Source organism: Choloepus didactylus, chromosome 1, assembly GCF_015220235.1.
Source record: "Choloepus didactylus isolate mChoDid1 chromosome 1, mChoDid1.pri, whole genome shotgun sequence".
Classification (NCBI taxonomy): domain Eukaryota; kingdom Metazoa; phylum Chordata; class Mammalia; order Pilosa; family Megalonychidae; genus Choloepus; species Choloepus didactylus.
The window spans coordinates 123,187,702-123,214,575 of record NC_051307.1 but is presented as its reverse complement, the minus strand read 5'-3'; the positions used below and the strand labels follow the sequence as shown (position 1 = coordinate 123,214,575).

The window sequence follows — 26,874 nt, the reverse complement described above, 5'->3', positions numbered from 1 at the left end:
TCCCCAAACTAGTAAGTAGTGAGGCCAGGGTTTGAATGGACCCTGGCTTGCACTCTTAATGATTGTGCATTCCTGGGTGATGACACTGTCATCTATGATAGTCTTTTCTGTTCACACACTTAATTTCTTTGGGGTTTCCACTGAAATGTCAATTGTCTCCTCAAGGTCAGTTTTTCCTAGAAGGGGTAGTGACTTGCCCCAACACCCAATATCAGGTGGGCACTGTTTAAGGGCAAGCTCAGTACCCAGGATTTATGATCCATATCTTAGATTTTAGAATGTTGAGTAGAAAGTTCCTGTGCTGGCTGAAGTCCTCCACACTTTTAAATCTCATGAATGTTGAGAAGACAGTGTTCCAAATGAATGGACAGAGAAATAATGAGATAAATCAAAGGTTGCAAAGAGAGTTAAAACTGTTTATTGTAAGTACAGCCCAAGGCAGATTTCTCTATGTGGTTAAAGGAGTCACATATTGTGGCTAATTTGGATGCATGGAGAGAAGGTAGCTCAGTGGTGCAGATGGTGACAACAGCACTAACTCTGGAGGAGGCGGTGTTCTCACTGTGGCAGGGAGATGAATTTATTAAGAGTGAGCCCCAGCAGTCAGCCTGATCATTAATGTATGACTGGGCCATTTGAGCCCTTTAGGAATTTTCAGAAAACTACCCAGGAATGGGTGTGAGCAGGTGAGATGGGTCGGTGGGTACTACCCTTTCCCAGCTGTGTGAACTTTGGCAACTTAACCTCTCTCAAGCTGCTTCACATGTTCTATGTGAATATAAGAATTGTTCCTACTTCAAAAGGTTGTTTTGAGAACTGACATAATACATGTAAAAGCAGGTACATAATATATAATAGAACCTGATAAATGTTAGTTGCTATTGTTGTTGTCAATAGCATTTTGTCAATGTTGTCAATGGTCAATAGTCATGGCCATTTTACGGCCATGGCTGCCTCTGATGATTTTGACCAGGGAAAGTATCATTTTCCTTCTATCGGTAACTGTGATATGCTGAACGCTTAGCGTTTTGTCCCCCAGGGCAATTCTCAGCCCCGCCGTACAATTGATGCCATTCTTCATCTACACAGTCCTCTGTCCCCCTCCCGCCCCCATCCCCGGCTTTCCAAACTGGTCTCGCACCAGGATTCAGACGCATCTTTCTAACATCCTCTGATGAGCGTGAGGGAACTGAACCAGGCGTCCTTGGGGTATCACGGTCCCTGCTCTCGGCAGGGGAGAAGGTGAAGTGGGACGGAGAGAAACGAAGACTCTGAGACAGGAGAGGGTAAGCAAGCAGAGAAACCATTTGCAGCAAAACAGAACTAGCGCCTGGCCCACGCTTTCCATTGCACTCGCCACTTGGACCTGGATCGAATTATTTTACTTTCCAACACTAACCTCGAGCCGCCGCATCGCGCCCCTCGCGTCCTTCGCCTTCCTCCACACCCTACCTCGGGACCCCGCCCGGCGATTGGCCGGCTGGACCTGGGGCTGCCGGCGATTGGCGCTCGCCGACCAGGGCTCCTGGGTTTAAACGGGGGGGCGGGGGCACTGCTGTCCTCTCAGTGCGCGCGCCGCGCCGTCGGAGCTCAGCTCGCAGCCTCCCGGGCCACGCCGCCCCCTCGAGCGTCTCCTTCTCGGGCCTCAGCCCGCGGGCGGCTCGCGAGCGCGGGAGAGGGAGGGGAGGACAGGCGCTGTCCAGCCCCGGGCCCGGGCACAGCCGGTAAGGGGCGAGGCGCCCGGGCGCCACGGTGGCTACCATGGTGGCCACGTGCCTGCAGGTGGTGGGCTTCGTCACGAGCTTCGTGGGCTGGATCGGCATTATTGTCACCACGTCCACCAATGACTGGGTGGTGACCTGCGGATACACCATCCCCACCTGCCGCAAGCTGGACGAACTGGGCTCCAAGGGGCTGTGGGCCGACTGTGTCATGGCCACGGGGCTGTACCACTGCAAGCCGCTGGTGGACATCCTCATCCTGCCGGGTAAGGACCCCCTCCGGGGCCGTGCTGTCCGCCCTCGCAAGCCGCTGCTGATCTGGGAAGGGGCAATAGACGGTTTTCACAGAAAAGTTCTGGGGCGGGGGAGGAGGGGAGGTAATTGAAGACTATCGGGCACATTTTTGACACCACCAGCTCCACCTTGTAAAGGAGTTAGGTAGCCCTGAACTTAACCTCTCTCAGCCTCAGTTTCCTTATGTGGAATTTGGGATAATAGTAGTGGTCACTGGCCAGGTCACTTTGAGAATTTATTGAACTGAGATATAGACACATGGAAGGAACTAAATACATGTTAATTAACGTCCTCCCCATCCTTCCACTGTCGGGTGACCAGAAGGAATTCACTTCCCCCTTCCCCACACCCATCGCGGTTCACCCAAACCTCCGCCGCCGGGTGCTTTGCATTCTCCTGAGATTCCCACTCGAGGTGTGGAGGAAAGTGTGAGACGGAAGCATGTGAGGGACCCGAACAGGCACAGGCTGCGTTGCCCTGTTCCGGTGGGACTGGCGAGAAGACCTGTCCAGGGGAGGGCTCTCGGCGCCCGCCTGGCAGCAGAGTGATTCGCGTCTAAAGAAATCTCCAGGCTGCCTAGAGGTCTAAAGAAATCTCCAGGCTGCCCAGTTTACCAAATCCTAGGTCGGTTCCCGCAACCCTCCAGACCTGCCTCGTCCGCAGGGTTCTTGCATTCTCCCCGCATCCCCGCCTGCGCGTGCTCTCCCTCCCTGGCGTCCGGCGTCGGACTCCGGGGCAGCGCAGACTCCGCTCCCCGCCGCTGGGTTTGGGTTGGGAATAGCTGGCGCCCCTCGGAGGGCCGACTCAACCCTGGGAGATAGAGCGCACCGCCCAGGGTCGTCCCCCCTCCTTCCCCAGCTCCCCAGTTGTGTCTCGGAGTGGGGAGGGCAGGGAAGAATTGGCTAGCCTCCACCTCTCCCGATGTCGGCCGGGCCCCTTCTCTTTCACTTGCTTCCCTGTTGAAAAAATTCTGGGCGACAGTTCCAATTCAGATTTAAACCTCCAGCCAACTGCGTGATTGGCGAGTCCGTGGGTCTCCCTTGGGGTTTCTGCTTGTAATCTCTGTCCCGTCCTGTCCTGGGCTCCTCTCTGCCCTGTCCCCTGCACCATTGCCTTGGGTCCCACGAACCTTTGTCTCACACGTGTTGCGATGCGCGCATTTAAAGGTGTGGCTCAGTTTCCTTAATGCTGAGTAACCCACCTCAAACCCGTGAGCCTGGGAGCCATTCGCATTGTTCTCTCTCCTGCAAGTGGCTTTCGCTCCCTGGAGACTCTGTTTCCTCTTTAAGTCTCTCCTCAAGGGTCCCTCTTTCCTGCTCTTTCTAGTTGGAATCAATCCCTCCTTTATCCTTACTGCCCTGGTACTTGGCTCTTATCCTCATCAGGGCTCATTTCATCCTGATTGTTAATCTTCGTTGGTGAGTCAAGTTCTCCCACTGTATTTTAATCCCCCCCCCACCGAAGATATGGATGGCGTCCTATTTTTCTTTGCATCCTGTCTTGGGCCCAGTATTGCCACTGGCACACTGTAGGTGCACAATGCATACTAGCTCTGCCTTTCACTATTCTTTTCTGTATTTCGGGCTTTCAGAATGATGGAGGACTGGGGAACTCAGATCTAGACCCAGCCTCTGATCCTGTGGGTGTCAGTGGACCAGGTCAGGCTTGGGATACAACACCATACTCAAGACTTGGGTGATTTGGGTCAAGTTACCTACCCGATATGAACCCCAGTCGTCTTCTTTTAAAAACGAGAGAGTCAAACCAACTACCCGTTTTTCAGGGTTGTTTTGAGGATTAAACGAGACAAGAGATGTAGATCTCCTTTGATTCAATAGATGCTCCAGAAATGGTAGCTCTAACTATTGAAGTGGGTCATAACGTTTGTGGGAAACTTGGACTGAACCATAAAATTACTCTCTGCTTCCTTCCCCTCATACTAAGTTTTCCCGGCATTTAATGCCAAGTGTTTTATTTTTGGAGAACACAGACCATACTCCAGAAGGGAGTCCATTTTAGGGAGGACCCAATCCTTCCTGCTTTCCCCCTCTCTCTCACTTTGGGGAGGGGGCTGTGGGCACAGACCTCAGTCTTTATCTTTTGATTTCTGGGCATGGCCTTGGCCCTGTGGCACGTGGACAGCTTGTGCCATGAATTTCAGAACCTCAGTTACTAGTTGACTGTCTCCTTTGTGTGTGCCCTGGCTCTTTGGCCAGGGGTCAGGCCTCAGACTCCCTGTGGCTCCTGTTTGGGGTTTTCAAGTCAGTAGATAGTGGACTGCTTGATTATCCTTAATTCTAGAGAAGTTGAGATGGGCTGATTTTGGAAGAGGGCCCTTGAGGAATCTGTTTGAATTCTGGAGAAAGATATCTTGCCTAAGAGAAAGTTGTGTCTTGGTATGCCAGGTAGACTGGCTGGATTTGGTATGAGGTGTTCTGGTGTGTGATGCAGAAGTTGGGGTTCCATTCTTGGCTTTGCCATTAACTCTGCCTCATTGGGGCCACAAGCTCTGATTCCCTCTGAGCGAAAAAGAGAGAGTAATAAATGCAACGTTTTTGGCGGGTTGGGAGATGTTTTAATGAGAAACAATATATTGAAGTCAGTGGTATCCTCCAAGTATCTTCTGAGGTTTATTCTACATAAATATTGCACATGTTGAAATCTGTTTCTGAATAATGTTGTTACTTGGCATTTTATTTGACTATAAATTTCAAGTAGTTTTACTTTACTCTTTAATTATGCAACTCACTTATTCATGATTCAAAATTGGTTACATCCTCTGTGGGCTGTGTTAACTCCATGATGACCAAGATGGGTGTCTGCTTTCCAGAAATCCCGGGGGGCTGGAGAGATGCCTTTTAAGCCAGGACAGGGCAGTGCAAGCAGGTGCATTGGGGAAGCATGCCCAGGGCACTGTGGACGAGAGAGGGGATTGAGTCTGACCATCTACAGGGGGCAGGTCCAGATTCATGTGGATCAAAGAGAGGAAGACTAAGTCTTAGCTTAGTTAAGTTTAGGGCCCCCAATTATCATACACAAGGTGAATTAAAAACACATAGTCTGAGACAAAATCACCTGGCACACCTGGTTAGCTAAAAGTACTGCATTGACACAGGGTAGTGACATGGGGAATAACAGCTAACTATTTTTGAATACTTAACATGTGCTAGGCACTTTTCTAAGCACTGCGTGAATTAATGAATTTACTCTTCAATAGAATTCTATTAAGGAGAGCCTTTAAGTTCCTTGCCCAGTGTCACACAGAGCATATGACTGCAGCAGACTGGAACCAACACAGACCGTCATAGAAGCCTCCCAGGAGATTTGAGTTTAATCTGAAACCTTTAAATGGTGATATAATAATGCTAATGGACTCTTATCCCCTTCAGCCTGGAAGCTTGGCTGAGTGGTCTAAACTGGGGATCCCCATTCTGTCTCTCTTGCCCTCAACCTCCGCCCCCACCTCCCACCCTGCCTTTTTAGTTGCTGAGTGACTTGAAAAGTTGAAATAAACTTAAAAAGTTGTAGCTATCTTGGACAACATTTAGCACGTTCGAAGTCCTCGAATGTGGCAAAAGGGAGGGAGGGAGGTGGCACTGAATTCCCACGAGGCAGGGTCAGGCCCCAAGAAGACCCCCGGCCTAACCCACCTGTCTACTCTCTCGTTCCAGGCTACGTGCAGGCTTGCCGAGCCCTGATGATAGCGGCCTCAGTTCTGGGTCTGCCGGCCATTTTGCTGCTGCTGACGGTTCTCCCCTGCATCCGAATGGGCCACGAGCCTGGCGTGGCCAAGTACAGGCGGGCCCAGCTGGCCGGCGTCATGCTCATTCTGCTGGGTAAGACAGCCTTCTGTACCGCCCGCCAGCTCTGGGTGAATCAGATGAACCTCATGTCTCGAGGTTGCTGCTTCATCGAGGTCAAGAGGCATGGGAAGAGAAGCCAAGTGAATCCACTGGGGAATAGAACCCTGGGGAACAGATGCCCACAGTCCATATCCCTTTAGCGCTTTGGGGCTTTCACTTTCTAGATAATATGGTTCAGTGGGCAGTTTACACAGAGGGATAAGTAATGTCTCTGAGTGTGTGTGTGGTAGGGGGAGTGGGTCACAGAATATGAAGATTAAATTAAAAAACCAAAAAAGTAAAGATATTAGGAGGGTAGGAAATATCTGAGAGAGAGACTAGAGAGACAGAAGAGAGTTACACAGTGGCTGTCTACCCAGGTTTCACAGTGGAAACCTTTTTTGAAAATACCTATGCTCAGGCCCCAAACCAGATCAGTTGAATCAGAATTTCTGGATACTGGGCCAAGCAAAGATATTTTTTTAAAAGCTGCTCAGATGGTTCTTGTGTGCAGCAGGAATTGTGAACCTAGTTAATGTATAAAGAAGGAATAGAGAAAGTAGTGGTCAAGAGGAAAATGAGTTGAGAGTGTTAGATCACTGGGTGAGGATGTGAGGATGCAATCTTTTGTTCAGTAAGCCCTTTTTGGGCACCTGCTGTGTGCCAGGCACCATGGTAGGCAATGGGGATTTTGGGAAACAAAGCCTCTCTCTGTTTGGAGTATACTTGGACATCTCGATAGAGTGTGGTATGTGCTCATAGAAAAGGTATTCAGGCTGTGCACATGTGTGGGAAGGCACCTAGTCCAGACTGGAGGAGTTTCCAAGAGCAGAAGACCCCAGCGGTGAGTCTTAAGAATTGAACAGAAGGTACTTGGTCATGGAGAAGAAGGAGGGACAATCGAGGCCAAGGAACTGCCATGTGCTTGTTCACTTTGCTTATGCTGATCATGCTGCACACAGAGGGCTCGATTTACAGGTCTTTCTAGCTCTGCTCTTGTCTGTGATTTCATTTCTCTCCATTTTTTTCTTCAATGCTAATTCCATCAGCACACTCCAAGTCCTAATAGACCTTAAAGAATTTAAAAAACTGCATGTTTGTTGCAGAGTATACACATCGATGAGGAGAAACCAGTCTGGATATGAGTTAGACAAAAAGCCATGTTCTCCTGGAACAAGAAATCCACATCTCCAGTACATATCAGACCATGTACTTGAGGAGTAAGGAGAAGAGGTCCTGGTTCTGAGTGGGAGGATATTACTTAGTGATGATCACCTCCCTCCTGGAGGCTTCTCAGCAGCCTCCAATGCATCACCCACAGTGCCACTGGTGAGCTTAGGGTTCATGAGAGATAGGGAAGCCATTTCCTAAGGTTGCAAAAGGAGGGAGGTTTGCAGGAACTTACGAAACCATGGAGAATTCAGAAGAGGGGCTTGCTTGTATGTGTGTGTGTGTGTGTGTGTGTTTGTGTGTGATAACAGAAGTGAAAATACCAGAGGGCTGCTGTGATGTCCAGAGCAGGATCTGTGCATGGGCATTTTGGTTCCAGCCACAAGGAATATCTGTGCAAATGCCACCTGGAACACACAAGCAGCATCAAGCCTGTCATCTAACTCACAGAGGTGGCTCCTCTTAGAGTGCTTTTTGATGGTCAGATTTTTAATTAGTAGTGCTTACAGTTTTCATACCAGGGCTAAAGGAGAGATTGTTTCTAGTTCCCAGATGCCCACACCACATTGTTACACTTTTCCCTACGGACAGTGACCACACCTTGGCTGGAGCACCATCTGGTGACCCCTAGGACCAGCACAAGCTCAGAGCTGGCTTCTCCCAGGAGAGTGACAGAATCCAATCCAGAGCCACACAAACGGAGCCTTCACTCTCTCTTGCTCCTCCCACCCACTGCCAACAAGGCACTTGGGGCTCCGTGGGGAGAAGACCTAGAGGAGACCAGCAGGTGCCACACTTGAGACAATGAGATTTGTATCTGGATTCCCTTTCTAAACAGTAAGCCAAACAAAGCTGTATAAGTAAACTGGGTTTGTGGAATCCAGGTGAAATCTTGCTCATCCTGTTGTCTGTTGCTTTCTTCACTTTTCTCACATTCTCACAGACGACCCAGAAGGCTCTCTTTAGCTCTGAGAATGGCAGAGCCAAAGGAGAAACTTCTGGAGTTTAGAAGTCAATTATGGGTCTGGTGTGTTAGATGTTCATCTTTAGAAATACTGTCACAGAATGTCAACAGGTAAGAGAATGCATTATAACAAAACTGGAAAATAGAGGGGCAAATGCAAAGCATATCTAGACAAATTGGTTAACAAATCAAACCCTAAAAACAACTGAATCATCCAGTTTAATAAGAAGGGCAGTTTTAAGGAGATTAGCAACAAGTTGCTTGAAACTTCCTAGCTAAATTAAACAAAGTTTATCTTTTTAAACTGGGTTGGTATATGTAGACAGAATTGTAGCACAGGAAAGTGAGGTGTGGCTGGGTAGTGGGCGTGTGTTCCTCAGTTCCTGTTTCCTGCCTGGAATGAAACTATAGAGGGGCATTGAGTGATCTGACTCCAGCCAGGGGGGTGGCACCTCTCTGGACACTCACCATTCTGATGGGATGAGGGGCAGCTCATTGCCCTCTAACAGCCTTGCATTTCCAGTGTTGCCTCCTCTTGGATTGCTGCTCTCTGGATTTATGTCTCAGTGGGTCACCCGTTTGCTTCTGGCCGGATGTTGTTTTGACTGCAGCTAGCTAGCTCTGGAAATGTAAAGCTCATTGTCTCAAGTGTGGCACCTGCTGGTCTCCTCTAGGTCTTCTCCCCACGGAGCCCCAAGTGCCTTGTTGGCAGTGGGTGGGAGGAGCAAGAGAGAGTGAAGGCTCCCTTTGTGTGGCTCTAGATTGATTGGCTTCTGTCACTCTTGTGGGAGAAGCCAGCTCTGAACTTGTGCTGGATCCTAGGGGTCACCAGTTGGTGCTCCAGCCAAGGTGTGGTCACTGTGCAAAGGGGACAGGGTAACACTGGGGTGTGGGGATGTGGGAACTAGAAACAATGCCTCCTTTAGTCCTGGCATGGAAACTACTAATTAAAACTAGTTTTTCTTGAGCCCCAAAATCTGTCATTATTTTTCTGAAAGCTTAAAAAAGTTATGTCATACAACAATTTAGTTCTTTATCTTCTCAGCAGCCTGAGTTTAATGGTGTGAGGGTTTGGTCCTGCTGTAGGGGAAGGAATGGAGCTTAATGTCACCTTCTATGACAGAGGAGCCGCCCCAGGAGCAGCAGGCTCCTCAGACTTGGGGTGGGCGGTGGGGCTTTGGGACCTAATCTGTCTGTGACTTTTCAAGAGTCCCTACCCTGGCAGGAGGTTCCTAGGCTCTGAATGGTTTAATCTTATTATTAGCTTTGGAGTTAGACCCAACTCTACTGAAATTTTAGATCTACCACTTTTCAGCTGTGTGAACTGGGGTAGTTACTTAACATCTCTGAGCCTTTCTATGAAATGGAAATATTAAGGCCTACTTCTTCAGGTTAGTAGGGATGGTGAAACAATGATGCAAATTATTTAGCATGGTGCCATATTTTCCTAGGGCTGCTGTAACAAAGCACCGCAAACTGGGTGGCTTAACAGAAATTTATTTTCTGACAGTTCTGGAGGCTTAAAGTCTGAAATCAGGGCCTGGCTTCCTCTGAGGTCTGTAGCGTTCTGGTGGTGGCTTGCTGGCAATCCATGGAGACCTTTAGCTTTTGGCATGACTCAATTTCTGCCTCTGTCTCTGTTTGGCTGCCTATGTCCAGATTTCTTCTTATGAGGACATCAGTTGTACTCGATTAGGGCTCACCCTGATCCTGTTTGGTCTCATTCTAACCAATAACCTCTTCCAAGACCGTATTTCCAAGTAGGGTCACTTTCGTAGACTGGGAGTCAGGACTTGGACATGTCTATTGGGGGAACACAGTTAAATCTGTAACAGCTGGTGTCTAGAACATAGTAAATGCTCATCAAGAGTTTGCTTTTATTATTGCTGTTGTTGGTTGGGAGAAATAGAGAGTTACTCCAGAGGGCAGCTGGTGATTTTGATCATGTCTCATTTCAGTGGGTCATCTCCACATCTGAGCTGGTGAGGACAGACAATGACCTGTTGCTGCAAACACCACCTCACATCCTGCTCTAGTGGAAATATTTCCTTTGTGGAAACTGGATTGTGGGAATGAATAGTTGGAGTTTGCTGCTTATTTCATTATGAACAGTCATGTTAAGCTATCCAGTTGGAAACCTGAAACTTAGTTCTGATTTAATGTAATTGTTTGCTTCACAAGTTAGAAGGCACTTTATCTGGTGTTTCTTGGGGGTCATGGGGTATGGGCAGTGGACTTGCCTTCCTTTGTGGGATCCTTTCATCTTCTCCTCTTTTTGCTTTTTAAAAATCTGACCTCAAGAACCTTGTTTGTAGTTGTTTTAACTTGGAACTTAAAGGTTAACAGTGAAATTGCAGTAAAACAAAGAGTGTGTGCAAATGAGGGACAAATTGAGCTTGTCATGAATGCTGGATCAGGTGTCTACAGGGAAAGGGACTCCCTAAGGGGCAGAATAAGCAGTAGCACCCCTAATCCCAGGACCATTAAGAGAATAGTTAGACAAGTCTTCCTCCAAATTCATTCCCTTTGTACAAACAAGTCTCTAGTCTAAGTCAGATTTCATATGGGTAGTGGAAAGGATGTGGCACCCTAGTATGATTGTAGCTTACAATGACCTCATCAATAAAATTGGAGGAAAAACAAATATCCTGAAATAACTTCATTTGTTTTTCCTATTCCTTTGTTTTATTTTGTCTGGAAATGTGTTTTTTTGTTTTTTGTTTTTTTTTTTTATAAATAAAGTTAATTAAAAAAAGTTGGAGGGGCTAGCTGCTTTATGAGGTCCTGCTGTCTCTAAATTCTCTGATATTTTTAAAATGGGCAAATGCCCAAGAGACTGGCTTTTAAAAACGTTAAAGGAAAACAAAGATAATGACATATGGAATAAAAATAAAGGAAAAAGATGTTGAAAGCTAGGAAAATAATGTACTCAAATATTCCATTGATTAGGTGGTGTGGTTGTAAATATTTAGCTTTATGGAGGTCATTGTATAAGAGGAGTATATCCTTAGGCAGCTGTGTTTTCTTAAGTCAAAATTTTAAAAAATGAAAAATGAGAAAAAAAGCTTAAAAACTTTCTAGTTTCAAATTATAAGAAAACTTCAAATTAATCTGACTCCAACCAACAAGTGGTTAGAAATCTCATGACTTGTTGCCTTAGGTTAACTGGCTTCTTTTTTCACTGAAGCCAATTCCTTCCTAGATTGTTTGTTGTAATAGTATTGATTTTAGAAGACAGTCAGAATGTTAAAGGGAAGTTGATTTTTGAAAAAATTTTATTGTGGAAAATTTCAAACATAAACGAAAGTAGGAAGAATAGTGTAACAAACCTTCATGAACCCAAACTTGTTCTCAACAATGATCAATTCATGGCCAATCTGTTTCACTGATATACTTCTACATTTCCTGCAGTTACTAGAGTGTTTTGAAGCAATTCTCAGATACATTATTCCAGAGTACTTTCCCTAGTATTATTAATATAAATCATTAGTGTAATTTAAGCTAGCTGGATGAAAATATAGCTTTGAGCTAGAAAAGATGCTTTCTAAAAACTTCTTTCAGTGCCTAATACTGAAAGTGATAAAGCCTGAAAAAAGAGGTGTGCATTGTAAGAAGGAAGACATATCAGTGTCTGGCCATCTTCTGTCTTCCTCTGCTTCTTTGTGTATCTCTCTGCCTTTCTAAGTTGTTACCTCTAAACTCCAACACAACTGTATCCTTTTTTCTTTTAACTTGAATACATTTATTTAACTCCATACGTTATCACCTATCATCTAATACCAAAAGAGACTAAAAGCTTTATATCATTAGTCTAAAACTGCCTTCTCAAATACTTCTAGAGTTTGAATACATCAAGATCATTGTTAACTTTTAATAAGATTATATTCTATCAACTAAGGAACACATTGCATTACATTATTTGAAACTTGTTCTCAAAAGGGCAAGTTATTTTATTTTATGAAGAGCAAGGATTTCTCCTTGTGAGAGGACCCAGGCCAGATGAATCTGTACCTACATAGTGAAGCTTTATTCTCCACTTGTCTCCTTTTTTTTCCCTCTAAGAATATCTTCACATTTCACTTTCTACTCCACAATGATAAATGGAAGACTTTTTTCCCTTGTGCAGTTAACTGTTCCATCTTCAGAAGATAGAAGAGAACAGACTGAAAATCCCAAGTTTAAAAATTACAGTCTTGTTTTTAGAGACTTAATTTAAAAATAAAAATAAGAGGAATGAAATTCTCCTTCATCTTCCTTAAGTGTCCTTTACCTTTTAGGTAACTGTGACCTTTTAGAAAAACAATTTCATTTATTTCCTCCAAATAATGGCGAGAACCATTATAAACTTCTTTTCTCTGCCAAGAAATAAATCTACCAGGCCTTCTTCTAGGTCTTTAAGATGCCAAACATTATTGCCAGTTCTATTAATATTTCACATTTTTTAGTTAAGTAATGATTTGACTTGCGTTTTTAACTTTACTGGTCAAAACATATCCCTTTCTTCAAATCTTTGTTAAAATGGAATAAATCCTTCCTTTTTTTAGTATCTAAACATTCCTCAATCGAGTTCAATTGAAGGTCACTGTTTTCCAGTGTACCTCTCATTTCCCTTCATGTTTTATGGTGGGCTGTCATTTTTTTAGTGGTTTTGATGTGGTTCATCTTTGAGAGCCACAGGAATTCCATCTAGAGTTCATTTATCTACTAGGAAATAAAGATCTTGCTGGCATTTATTTGCCTTGTTTTTGCGTGGTTTATAAAAGAGGGAAGTCTTTATTGAGGTAAATCATGAGCTGTGACATTAAGGTTTTTTGAATTTAGAAGTTATTTTTGGTGTGTATGATGTGGAAAGTAGGATTGAAATGAGACTACCACTCATCCAGCCATCCTCCATGTGTCCATCTATCCATTCACTCATCCAGTCCTGTGAAGTTCATCATACGAATGTTTAGACAGTTTTCTGATTTTTCCTTTTTCTAATGAATTATATTGGAATAAAATCTAACAAAAGCCCTAATACACTCACTAACAAGACTGATAATTACCTTTGGAATATTCAGCCTGATTCTTTCCCCATATGAAGATGACCTTGTTTTGTTACTTTTCTTAGAAAGAGGGGCAGAATTAAATGATATTTAAAGGCAATTTCTTGTCTCATTCTATAAAATCTAAACCAAGTCTGAAAGTTGGTTAGGTTCACATGAGATGGGGGGAATACTCTCTTCTGTGTATGTGCATATGTGTGTGTGTCTGTATACAAAATAATGGAAAAATAGAAAACAATTTGAACAATAAAATATTTGGAAACTAGTTAATTGTTTATAGGAGAAATTGGCTGGACAGAACCAAATCAATTGCTTAGGAATTAAATATTTTTTCCCCATAGAATTCAGCTTTTCATTTTCTGCCTTCCTCCTGTAAACCAGCCTGCGGTTTTGGAAGCTCTTGCTGAGTTGCTGTTCTTACCCGTGGCAGAACAGAGGCTCACATTTTAGGTCTGTGGGTGTGTAGGTGCATCATGCGTTGCCAGGGTGAATCTAAAGCAGTTCTCTCTGACTGAACACTCGAGAGGAAGATTTTCTGTTCCCTGCCTTGATAGAGAAAAAGCCCTTTCTCTGTGCCGTGCTGAGAGTATGACAGTAGCCAAGCAAATTCTCCAAGAGTGCCTCACTTGGAGTCCGTCACCAGAGGGAGAGAAAGAAAAAGAGATTCCCTTGTATCTGAAGATTTAAAAGCCCTGTACTAGAAAGGGAGGGTTCAGATAAACCCTGGTCTTCTTGAACATTCTATTTACAGAAGGAAAATACATCTCATATAAAAATATTACAGAAGCTGGCATGACTGTGCTTACTCCTTAGGTGAAATGGAGCCCTGGGTACTGTCCTCCACCCCCACAGTCTTCTCTCTGTTCCTGTCATTCCATTCCTGAGCGCCCTTTCATCTCCCGCCTACTCGTAGGCACTCCACCAACTATGGGCCAGGCCAGGCCAGGGCGGCCTCCTTCCTCAAGGCCTTTCTTAGAAGGAGCAGTACAGGATGGGGGTCTGGGGTGGGACATTAAGGCTGCAGAAGCTGGTGCCCAAACCTTGCACATTTGGTCCTAGGTCTCCTCCGCTACTCTGCTCTGTCTTCCATGCCGGGAAGGCAGCTGGGGACTGGAAGGGCCAAGACGAGAAGCCATCTCCTGCCCTGAAGTGTTGTAGACTTGGGACTACAGGCCCTTTTTGTCTAGTGCATGCCCATCCCCTTCCATGACAGAGCTGATGGTGGCAGCCCTGGCCTCCTGTCCCAGGATGGTGCTTCCTATTAAATGGCAGTTGACCTTTTCTTCCTGCATGGCCCACTCTATCTCAGCTGTATGTGCAGGAAGCCAAGCTGCACAAAGAGGGAGCCAGTTAGATCGCTGCTTACCTAATAGTTACTAACTTCTTAATATGTATCAGGGACCTCTCCTTAGGTCACAACATCTCTCTGATGGCAATACTTTCAATGTCTCTCTCTCTTTTTTTTTTTTTTCCAAATAAATGATGCACTGTATAAAGGTCCTAGGCCAGGATGGTTAGCTTTTAGCTTTTTCGACAATCTGCATAACCTCCTTAATTATGTGAATAGTTTGCAATTAATGGAGTCAATTTAGGCTGTTAAAAAGCCAATCTGGGCAATTCAAGGTCCCTGAGTTCAATTTCTTTCCTTTGACTTCCACTTGGGATCAATAATTTTTTTTAGGGACCTTGAGGATAGGAATCACATCTGTATATGTGTATCCGTACCCCAATTGTGGGGGTAGGATTGGTCGTTAGAACAAAAACCTATGTTACAAACTACAAAAACATAATGAGATAGTTTAAAAGGTTACTCGAGATGGATAAGATTAAAATCTTTACTCTAGTTTAAAAGTAATGTAAGGGGCAGCTGAATTTTCATGCATATGTTAGTGAAAAATATTGTTACTTCTTTTCTGTGGGCACAAAGAGTGAATTAGGAAACCATTAGCTTAGAAGTCAGAAAGTGCTTGCTGAGTTGAAAGGGACAAATACCAGACTGGTGTTGCAATACCATGTCTTGAATTTGTAGAAGGCTTTATGGCTAACAATTGGAAATTTCTTCTTCTTTTTCTTTTAATGTCTTCTCACTTTTATGTGCCATCCCATCTTAAAGATTTCAGTAAACTTTCTGTCCTGTTCATAGTTGTGAGGAATCAGATAATACCTGGAGCAGCACTGTCCATTATGTTAGCCAAGAATCATGTATGTTGTCTATTAAAATTAAAATTAAAATTAATTACAATTCAAAATCCAATTCCTTAGTCTCACTAGCCTCATGACAGAGGATCAATAGTTCCATGTGGTTCATGGCTACCTTAATTGACAGTGCTGGTCTAGAGGTTTAAAGGTTTTTAAAAAGTCTTTATAAGCTCTTGTTTGTCCTTATTTTATTACTTTGCTTAGAGGGAGGGGAAACACTACATGATATGAAGGCTATTTCTTCTCGTATTCTTTAAATCTAAGCTAAGCTTGAAAGTTAGATTGGTTGGGGTAAGACCATAAAGTTCCTCCATTGTGACCCATTATAAGAAATATCATCACATATATACCTGGAATGGGAGCATTCTTTTACTCCAAGGATTGTTCGTTTTTTGTGCTGGGATTCTGTGATTGTGAACAGTATAACACAAACCTACACCCTTGGCTGATACTCCACTTATGTCTAGTTATATTCACCATAGCAAGAGAATTTTTGTTTCTTTAGAACTTTGTGATGTGACTTGACCAAATTGAAAAAAATAAGAGTGGAAAGTTGAGGTGGGAACCCTCTTATTTCACATCTCTGAATAGTTCAGGCCATTCAGTCGTTTGAGTAGTATACATTGAGCACATACTATGTGCTTGGTACCAAGCTAAACACGGAGTTTACAGACACAAATAAGACAGGGCCCCTAACTTCAAGGAACTCATAGCCTGGAATGGGAGATAGACATGTAAAAAGATAAATTGTAATGCAATTAGGTGAGTGTAATAATAGAATTATAAGAATAGATGTATGAAGTCAAGGTATACAAATAAATAGAAACAAATGTTTTTTGGACCTAAATGATCTATTTCTAGGTTTTCAACTTGAGTTCTTTTGTTTCTGTCACATGTTGCAAAAATAAGGACCTGGCAGTTTTTTTTGGTCTGTTTATTCTGTAGGTCAGGAGCTGAGGGAGCAGAGCTGGGTGTGTAGAGTTTTGTTGGGTTTGTTGGGAGGCCGAGGCATGTGCACGTGGAGGGGCCGGGAGCCTGCCCACTGCACCCTGTGTGTGATGGACATGCCCAGTCACAGCCCTCTCCCTGTCTCCCCAGCTCTCTGCGCCATTGTCGCCACCATCTGGTTCCCTGTGTGTGCCCACCGGGAGACCACCATCGTGAGCTTCGGCTACTCGCTGTATGCGGGCTGGATTGGAGCTGTGCTGTGCTTCGTGGGTGGCTGTATCATCGTCTGCTGTGCTGGAGATGCCCAGTCGTTTGGTGAAAACCCTTTCTACTACTCTTCGGGCTCCAGCTCCCCCACTCATGCCAAGAGTGCCCATGTATAAGAGAAGTGCCTGGCTGCTTGTGGAGGTGCTGTAGGTGCTGGGCCTGTGGCCCCAGTGTTGCTTGTCTCAGTGGGGTGAAAGCTCACTCCCTTGCCAGGCTCCAAAGCCAAAGGTCTAGAAAAGCATCCTGTCTGGCATTTCTTAGTCTTAACCAACTACCCCTCACCCTCCTTTGTGCCTTAAAAGAAATCTGTAGCTCAGATAATGCCCACACATTTTTCTCATGGGTTTGCCCACTATTAATGCTTTTCTTGGGCATTCCTTTGATGTTCATTAAAAATATATATATATATTTTGTTTCTCTCTCTTTAAATTTTAAATGTGTTTCAAACTATGCTGAGTCGGGGCGGGGGAGAGAAATAAAGGACACTTTTCAAAGTGTTACAGATGACAATGGGAGCCTCATAAAGATGTCTCTCTGTTCTCTCCCTCCGCTTCAGCTCCAAGGTCATTTAGTGATAACTGACAGAAACAAGATAGAATTGGGGACATGGGTGAGGGAGGGAGGGAGTCATGGAGCTTTCTCTCCATGAGAAAGATTCATTTTTCTAAGTCGAGGGCAAGGGGTGGGGATATTTTTTAGTTTGCAATTTTTCATTTATCTGTACATACTTTTTCAAGATTGATCATTTTTATAACATGGTTTTCCTGAAATTCTCAATTCATCAGTATGAAGGAAGTGAACCAAATACATTTTAATTATATGATAAATAACGTGCAAATGAGTATAACGTTAACTGACATTCCACAAAACAACATTTTTGATTTCTAGGTTTGTATGATGTAGTTTTTAATCTTATACTGGATGTGCTTCAACATAACACATTTTTAAAGCATTTTCCATGTCTCTCTCCACTTTCTTCTGCTAGCCATTTAGAAGATCTTTGTTTAACGTAAATTGTACTGTTGAATTTGGCTTTACGGGTGTAAACGCTGATGATATATCAGTATCAGAGGCCCCAAACTCTCCAAACATTGATGGTGCATTTTGTTCTTTAAGTGAAATCTGTGCAATAAAATAACAGACTCTGCAAAACTAGCCTTCAATCTTCTATTGTATCCAGAGGTCTGATCTATTGATTTTTAAAAATTTCATTCATCTCTACTGATAATTTATAGGGAAACTGGTCAGTGATTCAAAAACAAGTAATTCTGTAGTCCCCTGAATAATTAAAAAGTTATATTTTATTCACTATGTTGTGGTGGTAATTTGCGGTCATGAAAGTATAACCTAGATGCTCTCTAGGTTTTCCAAGGGGATTGACTTTATAGCTTCTTTAAATTTTTAAGTCATATATAAATGGGCAGCAATCAGAAACCAAGTTCCAAAAATTATGCAAACCTCCTCCTCTACTTTGAAACAGTAAAGGAACTGGATAGGAACCAAGGAAAGTATAAAACTTATTTTATTGGATCTGTTGGTAATAATATTTAACTGCATTTAGTACAAACAGATGCATGTTGATGTTTAGAGATTCTAGACAGAGACACAGAGAGCTGATTTTTATTTTTTTTCTATTTCAGAAACTGTCAGATTCTTTCCCTAAGAAAACAGATTACAGTCTCTTTTGGCAGACATTTTCCAAATAAAATACTAATTTCATCAGATGATAGTATATAATATGTATAATACTTGGCAAACATTTCCTCTCTGGAATATTCATTTGGGATAGTCATTTTGCAGACGTTGGGGGATATTATGTAATATCCCCTGGTGGAGATTTTTTTCTAAATTATTTATGCAGAAAAGACAACCTTCATGTTAACCAAAGTATTTGCTTAGCCATGACAGTTTTCATAAGGACAAATGTTAAGTGATTGGATGGGAGCAATCTCCCTACTTCATAAAAACTTTTTAGGGTAAAACTAAAAAGATTGTGAGCACAAATGGAGCAGAAGTCATTCATGGATGAGGGGCTGAGTAAAGCTTTCCGTCCCCTGTGTTTCCTCTGCTCCTCACAGCCAGTAGCTTGGATCCAAAGCAGCCTTAAGAGATTCTCCCCTCCTCTCCTGGGACACATTTACTCACTCATGTAGCTCTTTTCCTGTCTGCTTGCTTTCTCATGTGAAGGGGTGTGCTAGGTGAGCCCCACTTTTCCCTGCAGCATGTGAAAAGAGACCCCAAATGTCTCCTTTGATCATTGCCTGGATAATTAGGGAATCACATTTTGTAGGTATTAACTCCAGTGTTACTTTTTATTATTACTTTGAGGGAGTGAGGGGTGGCTGTTCCTCTAGAACAGTGCTGTCCAATAGAAATACAGTGTGGGCCATGTAAGAAATTTAAAATTTTCTAGTAGCCACATTATAAAAGGTAAACATAAATAAAATTGTTTTTAACATATATTTTGTTTAACCCAATAGACTCAAAATATTATCATTTCAACATGTAATCAAGTATTAATGGGGGTATTTAATATTCTTTTTTTTTTTTTTTTGCCCTAAGATCTGGCATCTGATGTGTATTTTACATGTAAGACATATCTCAGTTTGGACTAGCCACGTTTTAAGTGTTCAGTAGCCATATGTGGCTAACATAGCTGTATAACAAAAGGTTCTTCCTCAGTAGATTCTTCCTCAGGAATTTAATCTTAATTATTTTATCTGCTCTTGATGGAGCGCCATCAGAACTTAGCAATTACAGCAACAGAAAAACGTCTTCACCTATGTGAACACATTGACTCCCTGTAGCCTGTAAAATGGCAGATCCAAAGTACTGCACCTGAATAACAGGGGAAAGTGAATTCATGTGACTGAGAGCTGCTTGTGCCAAGTACTTCGTACGTTTAACCCTCCCCACAGTCCCCATTTTATAGATGAGGGAAATGAGATGTAGTGTTTAGTTTATTTGCCAAGCTCATATCATCACTATATAGTCCTGGAACTGAATTTAAGTCTCTCTAACTATAAAGCCCTTGTCCTCTGATTTAAGAATCATTAGGGAATTGCTTAACTTGCAGATGCCCCCCTTCATCCCTGGGGATAACTAAGTAGATCTGGTTTGGGATCCAAGAATCTGCATTTTTATAGCGCACCACCAATGATTCTGATGAGGTGGTCCGTACACCACCCTTTGAGAAACAGTGAATGGAAGGGCTGCTGTCTCACTGCTTCTGTAGGGCAGGGAATGCCTTTGCTAGTTCCTTTGTTGATGGTCGTCAGAGGTGAGAGGATTTGGGGTTTATGCCAAACTTCTTTCCCCCTCTCTTTGGCCTATTGTGAAGAGACCACATGGAGATCTTTGGTTTGAAAATGAATCAGTTCTGCTTATGCTTTCCAAGAAGTTGAGAGAAACCAAATTACAGCAAAGAATGTTTCAAGGGAGTCTCTTAATCTAGGGATGCTAGTTACAATGACAGCAACAAAAAGAGAAGATTGTATACTTAAAGAATGCAACTTACATGGTTGTGCTCAGTTGGTAGTTTGGGGTAACAATAGAACAAGGTTTGGTTGTATCTTGCCCCATGTTTTTTTTTTTTTTAATCTGTGTGTCAGTGTTTTTCTATACAATATACACAATGTGAACTGTAACATCTTTAATGTTTGGCAGGACATTCATGCTCATGACATCACATGCTAGGAGGACAGGGAAGCCACTGTGGGGCTGGCCCCGGGAGAGGCAGCTCCAGTGCTGCCATTGAGATGGCCCCACAAAAGAGTGTGTGACAGCCAGATGCGCAGCTTAACGGAGACTGAGCCAGGATTGTGGGGGGAACGTTGGCACATGCTGCTTATGGCTTGAATAGCAGCTCTTGAAGAATCTATATTTCTCTACCTCACACAGAATCTCAGAGCTTGGGCTTTGTGGTCCTGTGGCAGGGGGAGGGAGTGGAGACGGAGGGAATTGTCACTGCTCCACACCCCATTGTTGAAATGGAAAACATAGAAAGGTTAAGCCATTTCAAGCAGATGGTGAAAGATAAGAATCGCTTACTCCTTACATCAAAATTACCTTTCCAATAGAAGAGAGCACCCAGTTGTAAGTCTGGGACTTTCTTTAACTAAAAGTTATTTCTCTTATGTTAAGTTATATACAGCAGTGCTTTTCAAACTAGAGTATGCATCCAGATCACCTGGGGCTCTTACTACGATGCAGATTCTACTCTGCAGGTCTGGGATAGGGCCTGAGATTCTGCATTTCTTACAAGCCCTTGGGGGAGGCCCATGCTGCTGGTCCTACACTTAATAACACCTGGAGCAGCGAAGCAGCCAGGCCCTGGAGATCCATGTCCTGCTGATCCACAGGCCATCCTTATGCCTGTACATAATAAGCGATGTCTTTTTTGTGGAAGATACTGGAATGTTTCTTTGTCTTTTGAAATAATTCTGGAGCCTCCCTGGCCAATAATACTGATATCGAATCATTCTTTTGTCTTGAAGGTTTTGGTCCTCATTAAAATATAAACATCCGGTGGTATTCTGGAGCCAACCAGTACAGGCTCATGAGAGCCGATTGTAACATTCTCAGGAATTTTGTGGACCCAGTTGATGTCATGTTGGTAGCCATGGTGGAGGCACTTATACCATGGAAATCAGTAAATGCTACAAATCAGGGGTCTCCCCTCCCATGTCCCTGCCTGTTAAACAGTTGCCAGCCCACCACCATCCAGCTCTTGGAGAATCATCCATTAAGCTCTATCAGTCCTTGACCCCTTAATTGATAAAGACTATATTCCTTCCTTGCCTGAGAAGTGGTTTACACAGGGAAAGTCAGGAGAGCAGGGAGTATGTGAGGTATTTGAGGGAAGGGGAGGTGTGCCAACAGCAGCCTTTTACAACTGTGTGTGCACTAGCTGCCACCACTAGGTCTGAGGCCCTCGGCAGCCTCTGCAGAGAAGGTAAGGGGCTGCGTCCTTACCTTCTGTCCTGGGGTGGAGGCTTGGAGAGCAGGCATTAAAACCTGTTCATATATCAAATATCATGGCTACCAGGTTGGTGCCCAGGGTCATCCCTGCCCTCTTTTTAACTCACATCCTTGTTGATTCCACCAATCTGGCTTCTGGAAGTTTCCTGGTAGGTTTAGTTTTTAAAAGTCACATTTTCTCCTGATTGTAAATACTATATATATAAAATTATATAAATAATTAACATTTGTTAAGAGCTTACTGTATGCCAGGCCTTGTCCTAGCACTTTATATATGCTAACACATTTAATCATCTTTTTCAAAAACTTTTTATTTTGAAATAATTTCACTTACAGGACAGCTTCAAAAATAATACAAAATGCATACAGAGAACTTAACACACACCCGCCCCTGGCCAGGTACACAGATCTACCAATTTTTAATCTGTAGCCATGTTTGCTATATCATTCTCTCTGTCTGTCTGTCTATGTATCTATCTATCACCCGTTTTCTAAACATTTGAGAGTAGGTTGTATACATCATGCTCCTTGAACACTTTATACTACCACGTACATTTACTTAGAACAAAGATATTCGCTTATGTAACCACCTTAAGCACAGTTACCAAGTTTAAGCAATTTAATACTGATATAAAGTTTATAGTCTATATATGCATGTTTTTTTCATATATCCTAGTGATACCCTTTTGGGCCTTTTCTCCTTTATTTTTAGTTCCATTGAAGAATTATGGATTATATTTAATTGTCATTGTCCTTTTAGTCACTTTGTTTTAAAATTATGGAAATATATACACAACATAAACTTTCCCATCTCAACCACTCCCAAGCATAACATCCAGTAGGAATGATCACATTCACAAGTTTGTACTACACTCACCACCATCCTAACATATTTAATCTTCACAACAACCCTTAGGAGTTAGGGGCTATTATTATTCCCATTTTACAGATTAAAAAGCTAAGGCATATGAGGTCATATAACTTGCCTAAATCACACACTATTGAGTAATATATATTTAAAACAGAAAATGTGAACACTAGTGGAAAAATACAAATAAGAAGATTAAAATTACCTGTCATTCATCACTAGAGTACCACTATTAAATTCTTTTGATTGTATTCTCAGTCATCATTTTTATTTTAAATAAAAACTGTAACATACTCTTTTCATATAGTTTTGTAACTTGCTTTTATAAAACAGTATATAAAGAATATTTTCTTATATCATTCTTTTTCTATCATAAAATTCTAATGTCTGCATAATCATCCATTGTTTGGATGCACCTTAATTTACTCAACTAATTCCCAAGAATATCTTGGTCATTTTGGTTCCTTTCTAATTTTTTATATTATAAGTAATTTTTGGGGGAACATCCCTATAGGTAAATTTTTGTGCATGTGTATGGTCTGTTTTTAGAGAACAGTGTGCCTATCTTCCCCCAGCTCTAAAAATAGAATGCATTATATCAATTTAATATGTTGTTCTTTTAAAGCTATTTGATATATTTGGTTTTTTTCAATTATGTTGATATGGAACTCTATAAAGAAAAACACTTACAATAAATGGCTAATGCAAAAATTTCAGAAGTATTCGCAATGGGAGAAAAGATATAAAAGGGGAGGCTGGGGGACTGAAATTCTTCCTGAACCAGGTTACAGTCTGCTTCACTGACTCTGGTCCCCAGGAAATGGGAAAGTTTATTTCCAGGAGACCTTGTGTTGGGGCATTCTGATTCCAATAGCCGTCGGTTAGGACTGGGAAACCAAGCCATTGTCTATTTATTTTGTTTGCTCCTACCATACTCTACCAAACATACCTACCAGCATAATCTATTGAGTCAAAAACAAAGCAGGGTAAAAATGAATCCCTTGCCTTTTTTCCCAAGCCTTGTAGACTTTATTCCTCTGCTTAAGCTAGGAAGAAAATTTACCTGAGTTCCTTGGCTGCTTGGGTTTATTATCATTTCGCCAATGGGTCAGAAAAATGCACATAAAAGAGAGCTTCTAAAGGCATGAGAAAGCCCAGGACTGTTGTGGAAGTGTGTGTTTGTACCCACAGTGTGGCTGAAGGCCCTCTGGTGCCTCTCTTCGTTCTGCTCTGGCTTACAGGAGAGCTTCCCAGCACACAGTTAGGAAACCTCACTCGTACCAGTCCCCAGGGCAGGGAGTGAAGCTCTTCTCTTGAATTCTGAGATGCGCCAAACCCTTCTCCCTCCCCCTGGTCTTTCCCAAATCAAAACAAGCTCACATTTGCCTCAATCACAGTGTCTAAGCAAGGATCTTGAGCCATTCCATTCACTATTTCTAAAGTATGGTGTGGGGGTCACAAGCACAAGATGCATTGAGTGAAATGGAGATTTGTGGGTCCCACTTAGTCCTACAAAGACAGTGGCTGGGGGCAGAGTCTGGGAATCTGCATTTTAAATAACTCCCCAAGTGATTCTGATGCACCCTAATGTTAAGGAACCACTGAAAAGGTTCAATGAATGTGAGGACTGGAGGAAACTAATACAGAAAGAATATCTGATTAGATGAAGAATCTAGAAGCAAGAAAAATAAGGTGATTTGCCAAGAACACATTACTAAGGTATCATTCTCCCTTCCCTAGATTCTTTAAAATGAGGGGGTTGTGGTTTGGGGAACTGTTCCTTTTTTGAATTAGCCATTACATCAGAATGAAAGCTGTCCTTGTCTTGCCTTCCTGGTCTTGGGGTGTGCCCCTAACTCAGGCTGGGCCAATCATAGGGCCTCATTGGCCTAAGATATCAGGGTTTGCTCAGGTGGTCAGCATTTCCTCCTAATTGCATTGGACTGGAACCCATCTTTGTCCCCCCCAACCCCCCACATACACACACAGGAGCTGTGGGTTAAGAGCACATTCATCTCTGACACCAAAAGCCTGGAAGCTCTCAGAAGCTGTTGATCTAGCCTTGTGGAAAAAGTGAATCTGAGACGAGATCAAAATGCAGACGCTACCTTCCTGGATGTGTAGGATCTCTTTGATGTGTCTTCTTTGCTCAGTGGATAAAAGTGCAGCTGCCTTCGCTTGGCATGCAAGGCCCTTTGTAATATGCCCATAATCTACCTGGCCTTCATTAAGGTAGTTAGATAAGAGTCTTAGGTCATGAGTAACAGAAACCAATTCTGGTTAGAGGAAGCAAAGTGGGATATTTTGGGAAGGAAAACAGGATTTTTTGAGGGAAGGAAAACTTGGTCAGGAAAAAAGCAAGCTCTGAGAAGCGCAGGCACAAGGTAGACAGTTTTACAGGGGCTCTATAGCTAGGATAAAGAATTCCATCTTTCCATTACTCAGCTTAAGATTCAAATACCAGGAAGGGAGCATCTGATTCACCTGGAAGGGCCATGTGCCCACCCCTGAGCAAATCACTGTGGCTCGGGAAATTGGACCAGGCTTGGGTCATATGTTCCATACATATATATATATATATATATATATATATATATATATGTATATATATATATATATTTTTTTTTCCCCTGGGGGAAGGGCTGGGAAATAGGAGGGTTCTCCTGAAGGAAGGAAGTTAAGGTGCTTTTACCAAGAAGAGGAGACATGGAGGCTGAGAGGCTTCGAATAACACATGCCCATCACACTTAATCAGTATCCAAAGGTTTAATTCAATCATGAAACTTCTTTTAGATTGGCTTCCCCCTACCTCATTGCCCCATTATCTCACCCAGACAGTCTTTTGGAGAGAATCAGTCATCACTAAAGACAGACACTTCATATGAACAATATTCTGGAGAACTAATTGCTATAAATTTTAAACTCTTTCTCTAAAGCTATTTACATTTTCAGTAAATTTTTAAAAAACCCTATTATTAATTGAAATATCTCCCTCATTCTCAGAAAAGAATAGAATTCTGAATAAGTTGGCCTTCAGGGTAAAATGCCAGCTGCATAAATCATGGTTGTGCTATGCTTTTAGATATGGGCTTCCTTAGTTTGTACTTATATTTTATTAAGATTTGAAATCTTTTGTATTACTAAAAAATTGACAAACTCTTAAACGTTTGGTAGTCTTAAAATGGGTTTTATGAGCATCAGCTAAAATCATATTATTTACTTATTCATTCATTGATTCCTTTGTTAATTAATCAATTAAGCAGACATTTAATGAGCACTTGCTATGTGTCAGGCATGCATTAGCTATCAGATGTAAAAAAAGAAGCACAAGGACATTCCTAGCCCTCAAATAAATCATAGACTAGTGGTATAGTCAGGTATGTTATGGATAATGATGCTATTAGTTCTTACAATTAATGTCATCTTTGATTTACTTTGGAAAGATTGAGAGGGGAAAATAAAATACCAGCGAAAGCACATGATTGCACAGATTAAAGATAAGAGGTTACAGAATATGTGATGTATAAAGGCATATCTACTTTTGTCTTCCCCTAACCTAGCACCTTTTTAATGGATATTGAAAGTCAACCAGTCCCTAAACTTCTTAACTGTGAGCAAAATAGGGAGGAATTGGCAGATAAGTGCCTTCTCCAGGCTTCTGCAGAATGTCCTGCTGAGAACTTCTGCAGTGGGGCACACTGGTTCTCCTTGGGGCAAAAATTGTCGATCTTTTGCTTGTCTGAATGATTTAAAAACTTTCTCTCCAGTGTCAGGCCTCAGCTTCTATTGTGACAAAAAAAAGTGCAACAAAACATAACTAAATCAGTTGTAGCTGACATATACATGAAATTCATAGTCAGGTACAGTTAAAAGATTAAAGTGGAGAACCGAAGCAAATATCCCTATGCTGGGGACTGTACATGGTCTGGGGTTATTGAACTGTCCCACAGAAAAATAATAATAATAATATTTCTTCTCATAGTTGATTTAAAAATAAACAAACAACAAAACGCTAGGCATTTATGAAGTGATTAATATAGGCTGACACCACATGAGTAATTTCAAGAAGTCCATCTCATGAAATGTAAAAATCTGGCAATCCACAGTCATATCACAGATAGGATTTTAGTTGATAATAGTGTGGTGGTTCTGCCTCACAAAGTCTTTGAGACCCTGACTCCTTCCAATGCACTGATTCACCAACCCCAGAATGTAGCTCTTGAGTTCCTGGCTCATGATGGCAGAATCTCCATTGCAGGTGGAGAAAGGATCAAAGAAGAGGAACAACGGTCCATGCCCATGGTCTCCTAGAAAAGTTCCCTGATGCTGCCACAGGACTCTGCTTGAAGTCAGTCACGTGGCCACACCAGCTGCAAGAGAGGCTGGCAAACACAGGCTTTATCAGGTCCAGCTACATAATTTTAGGGACCCAGTGTAAAATGAAAATGTGGAGTTCCTCATTTGAAAAGCAGGAAAAAAGTACCATTAAAAATAATAAAATAAAGCTTTTTCCTTTTTCTGTTGTCTGTCTTTTGGCTTGTCATTTGCTTTGTAAATTTATTTGCTATTTAATATT

The 26,874-nt window shown here is 42.5% G+C and overlaps 1 protein-coding gene across 2 annotated transcripts; it reads left to right on the top strand.

Moving 5' to 3' along the window:
• The first annotated feature begins 1,561 nt into the window (after positions 1–1,561).
• On the top strand, positions 1,562–26,817 carry CLDN11 (claudin 11). Of its 2 annotated transcripts, XM_037840866.1 has the most exons (4): positions 1,562–1,987; positions 5,687–5,851; positions 16,334–16,498; positions 26,557–26,817. In XM_037840866.1, exons 1-4 carry the CDS (start codon positions 1,762–1,764, stop codon positions 26,607–26,609), a joined length of 609 nt encoding a protein of 202 aa, XP_037696794.1. In that variant the 5' UTR covers positions 1,562–1,761; the 3' UTR covers positions 26,610–26,817. The 2 variants fall into 2 exon arrangements, with proteins under 2 accessions (XP_037696794.1, XP_037696788.1); XM_037840860.1 differs by lacking the exon at positions 26,557–26,817 and having other exon boundaries at positions 1,563–1,987; positions 16,334–17,758.
• The last annotated feature ends 57 nt before the right edge of the window (positions 26,818–26,874 follow it).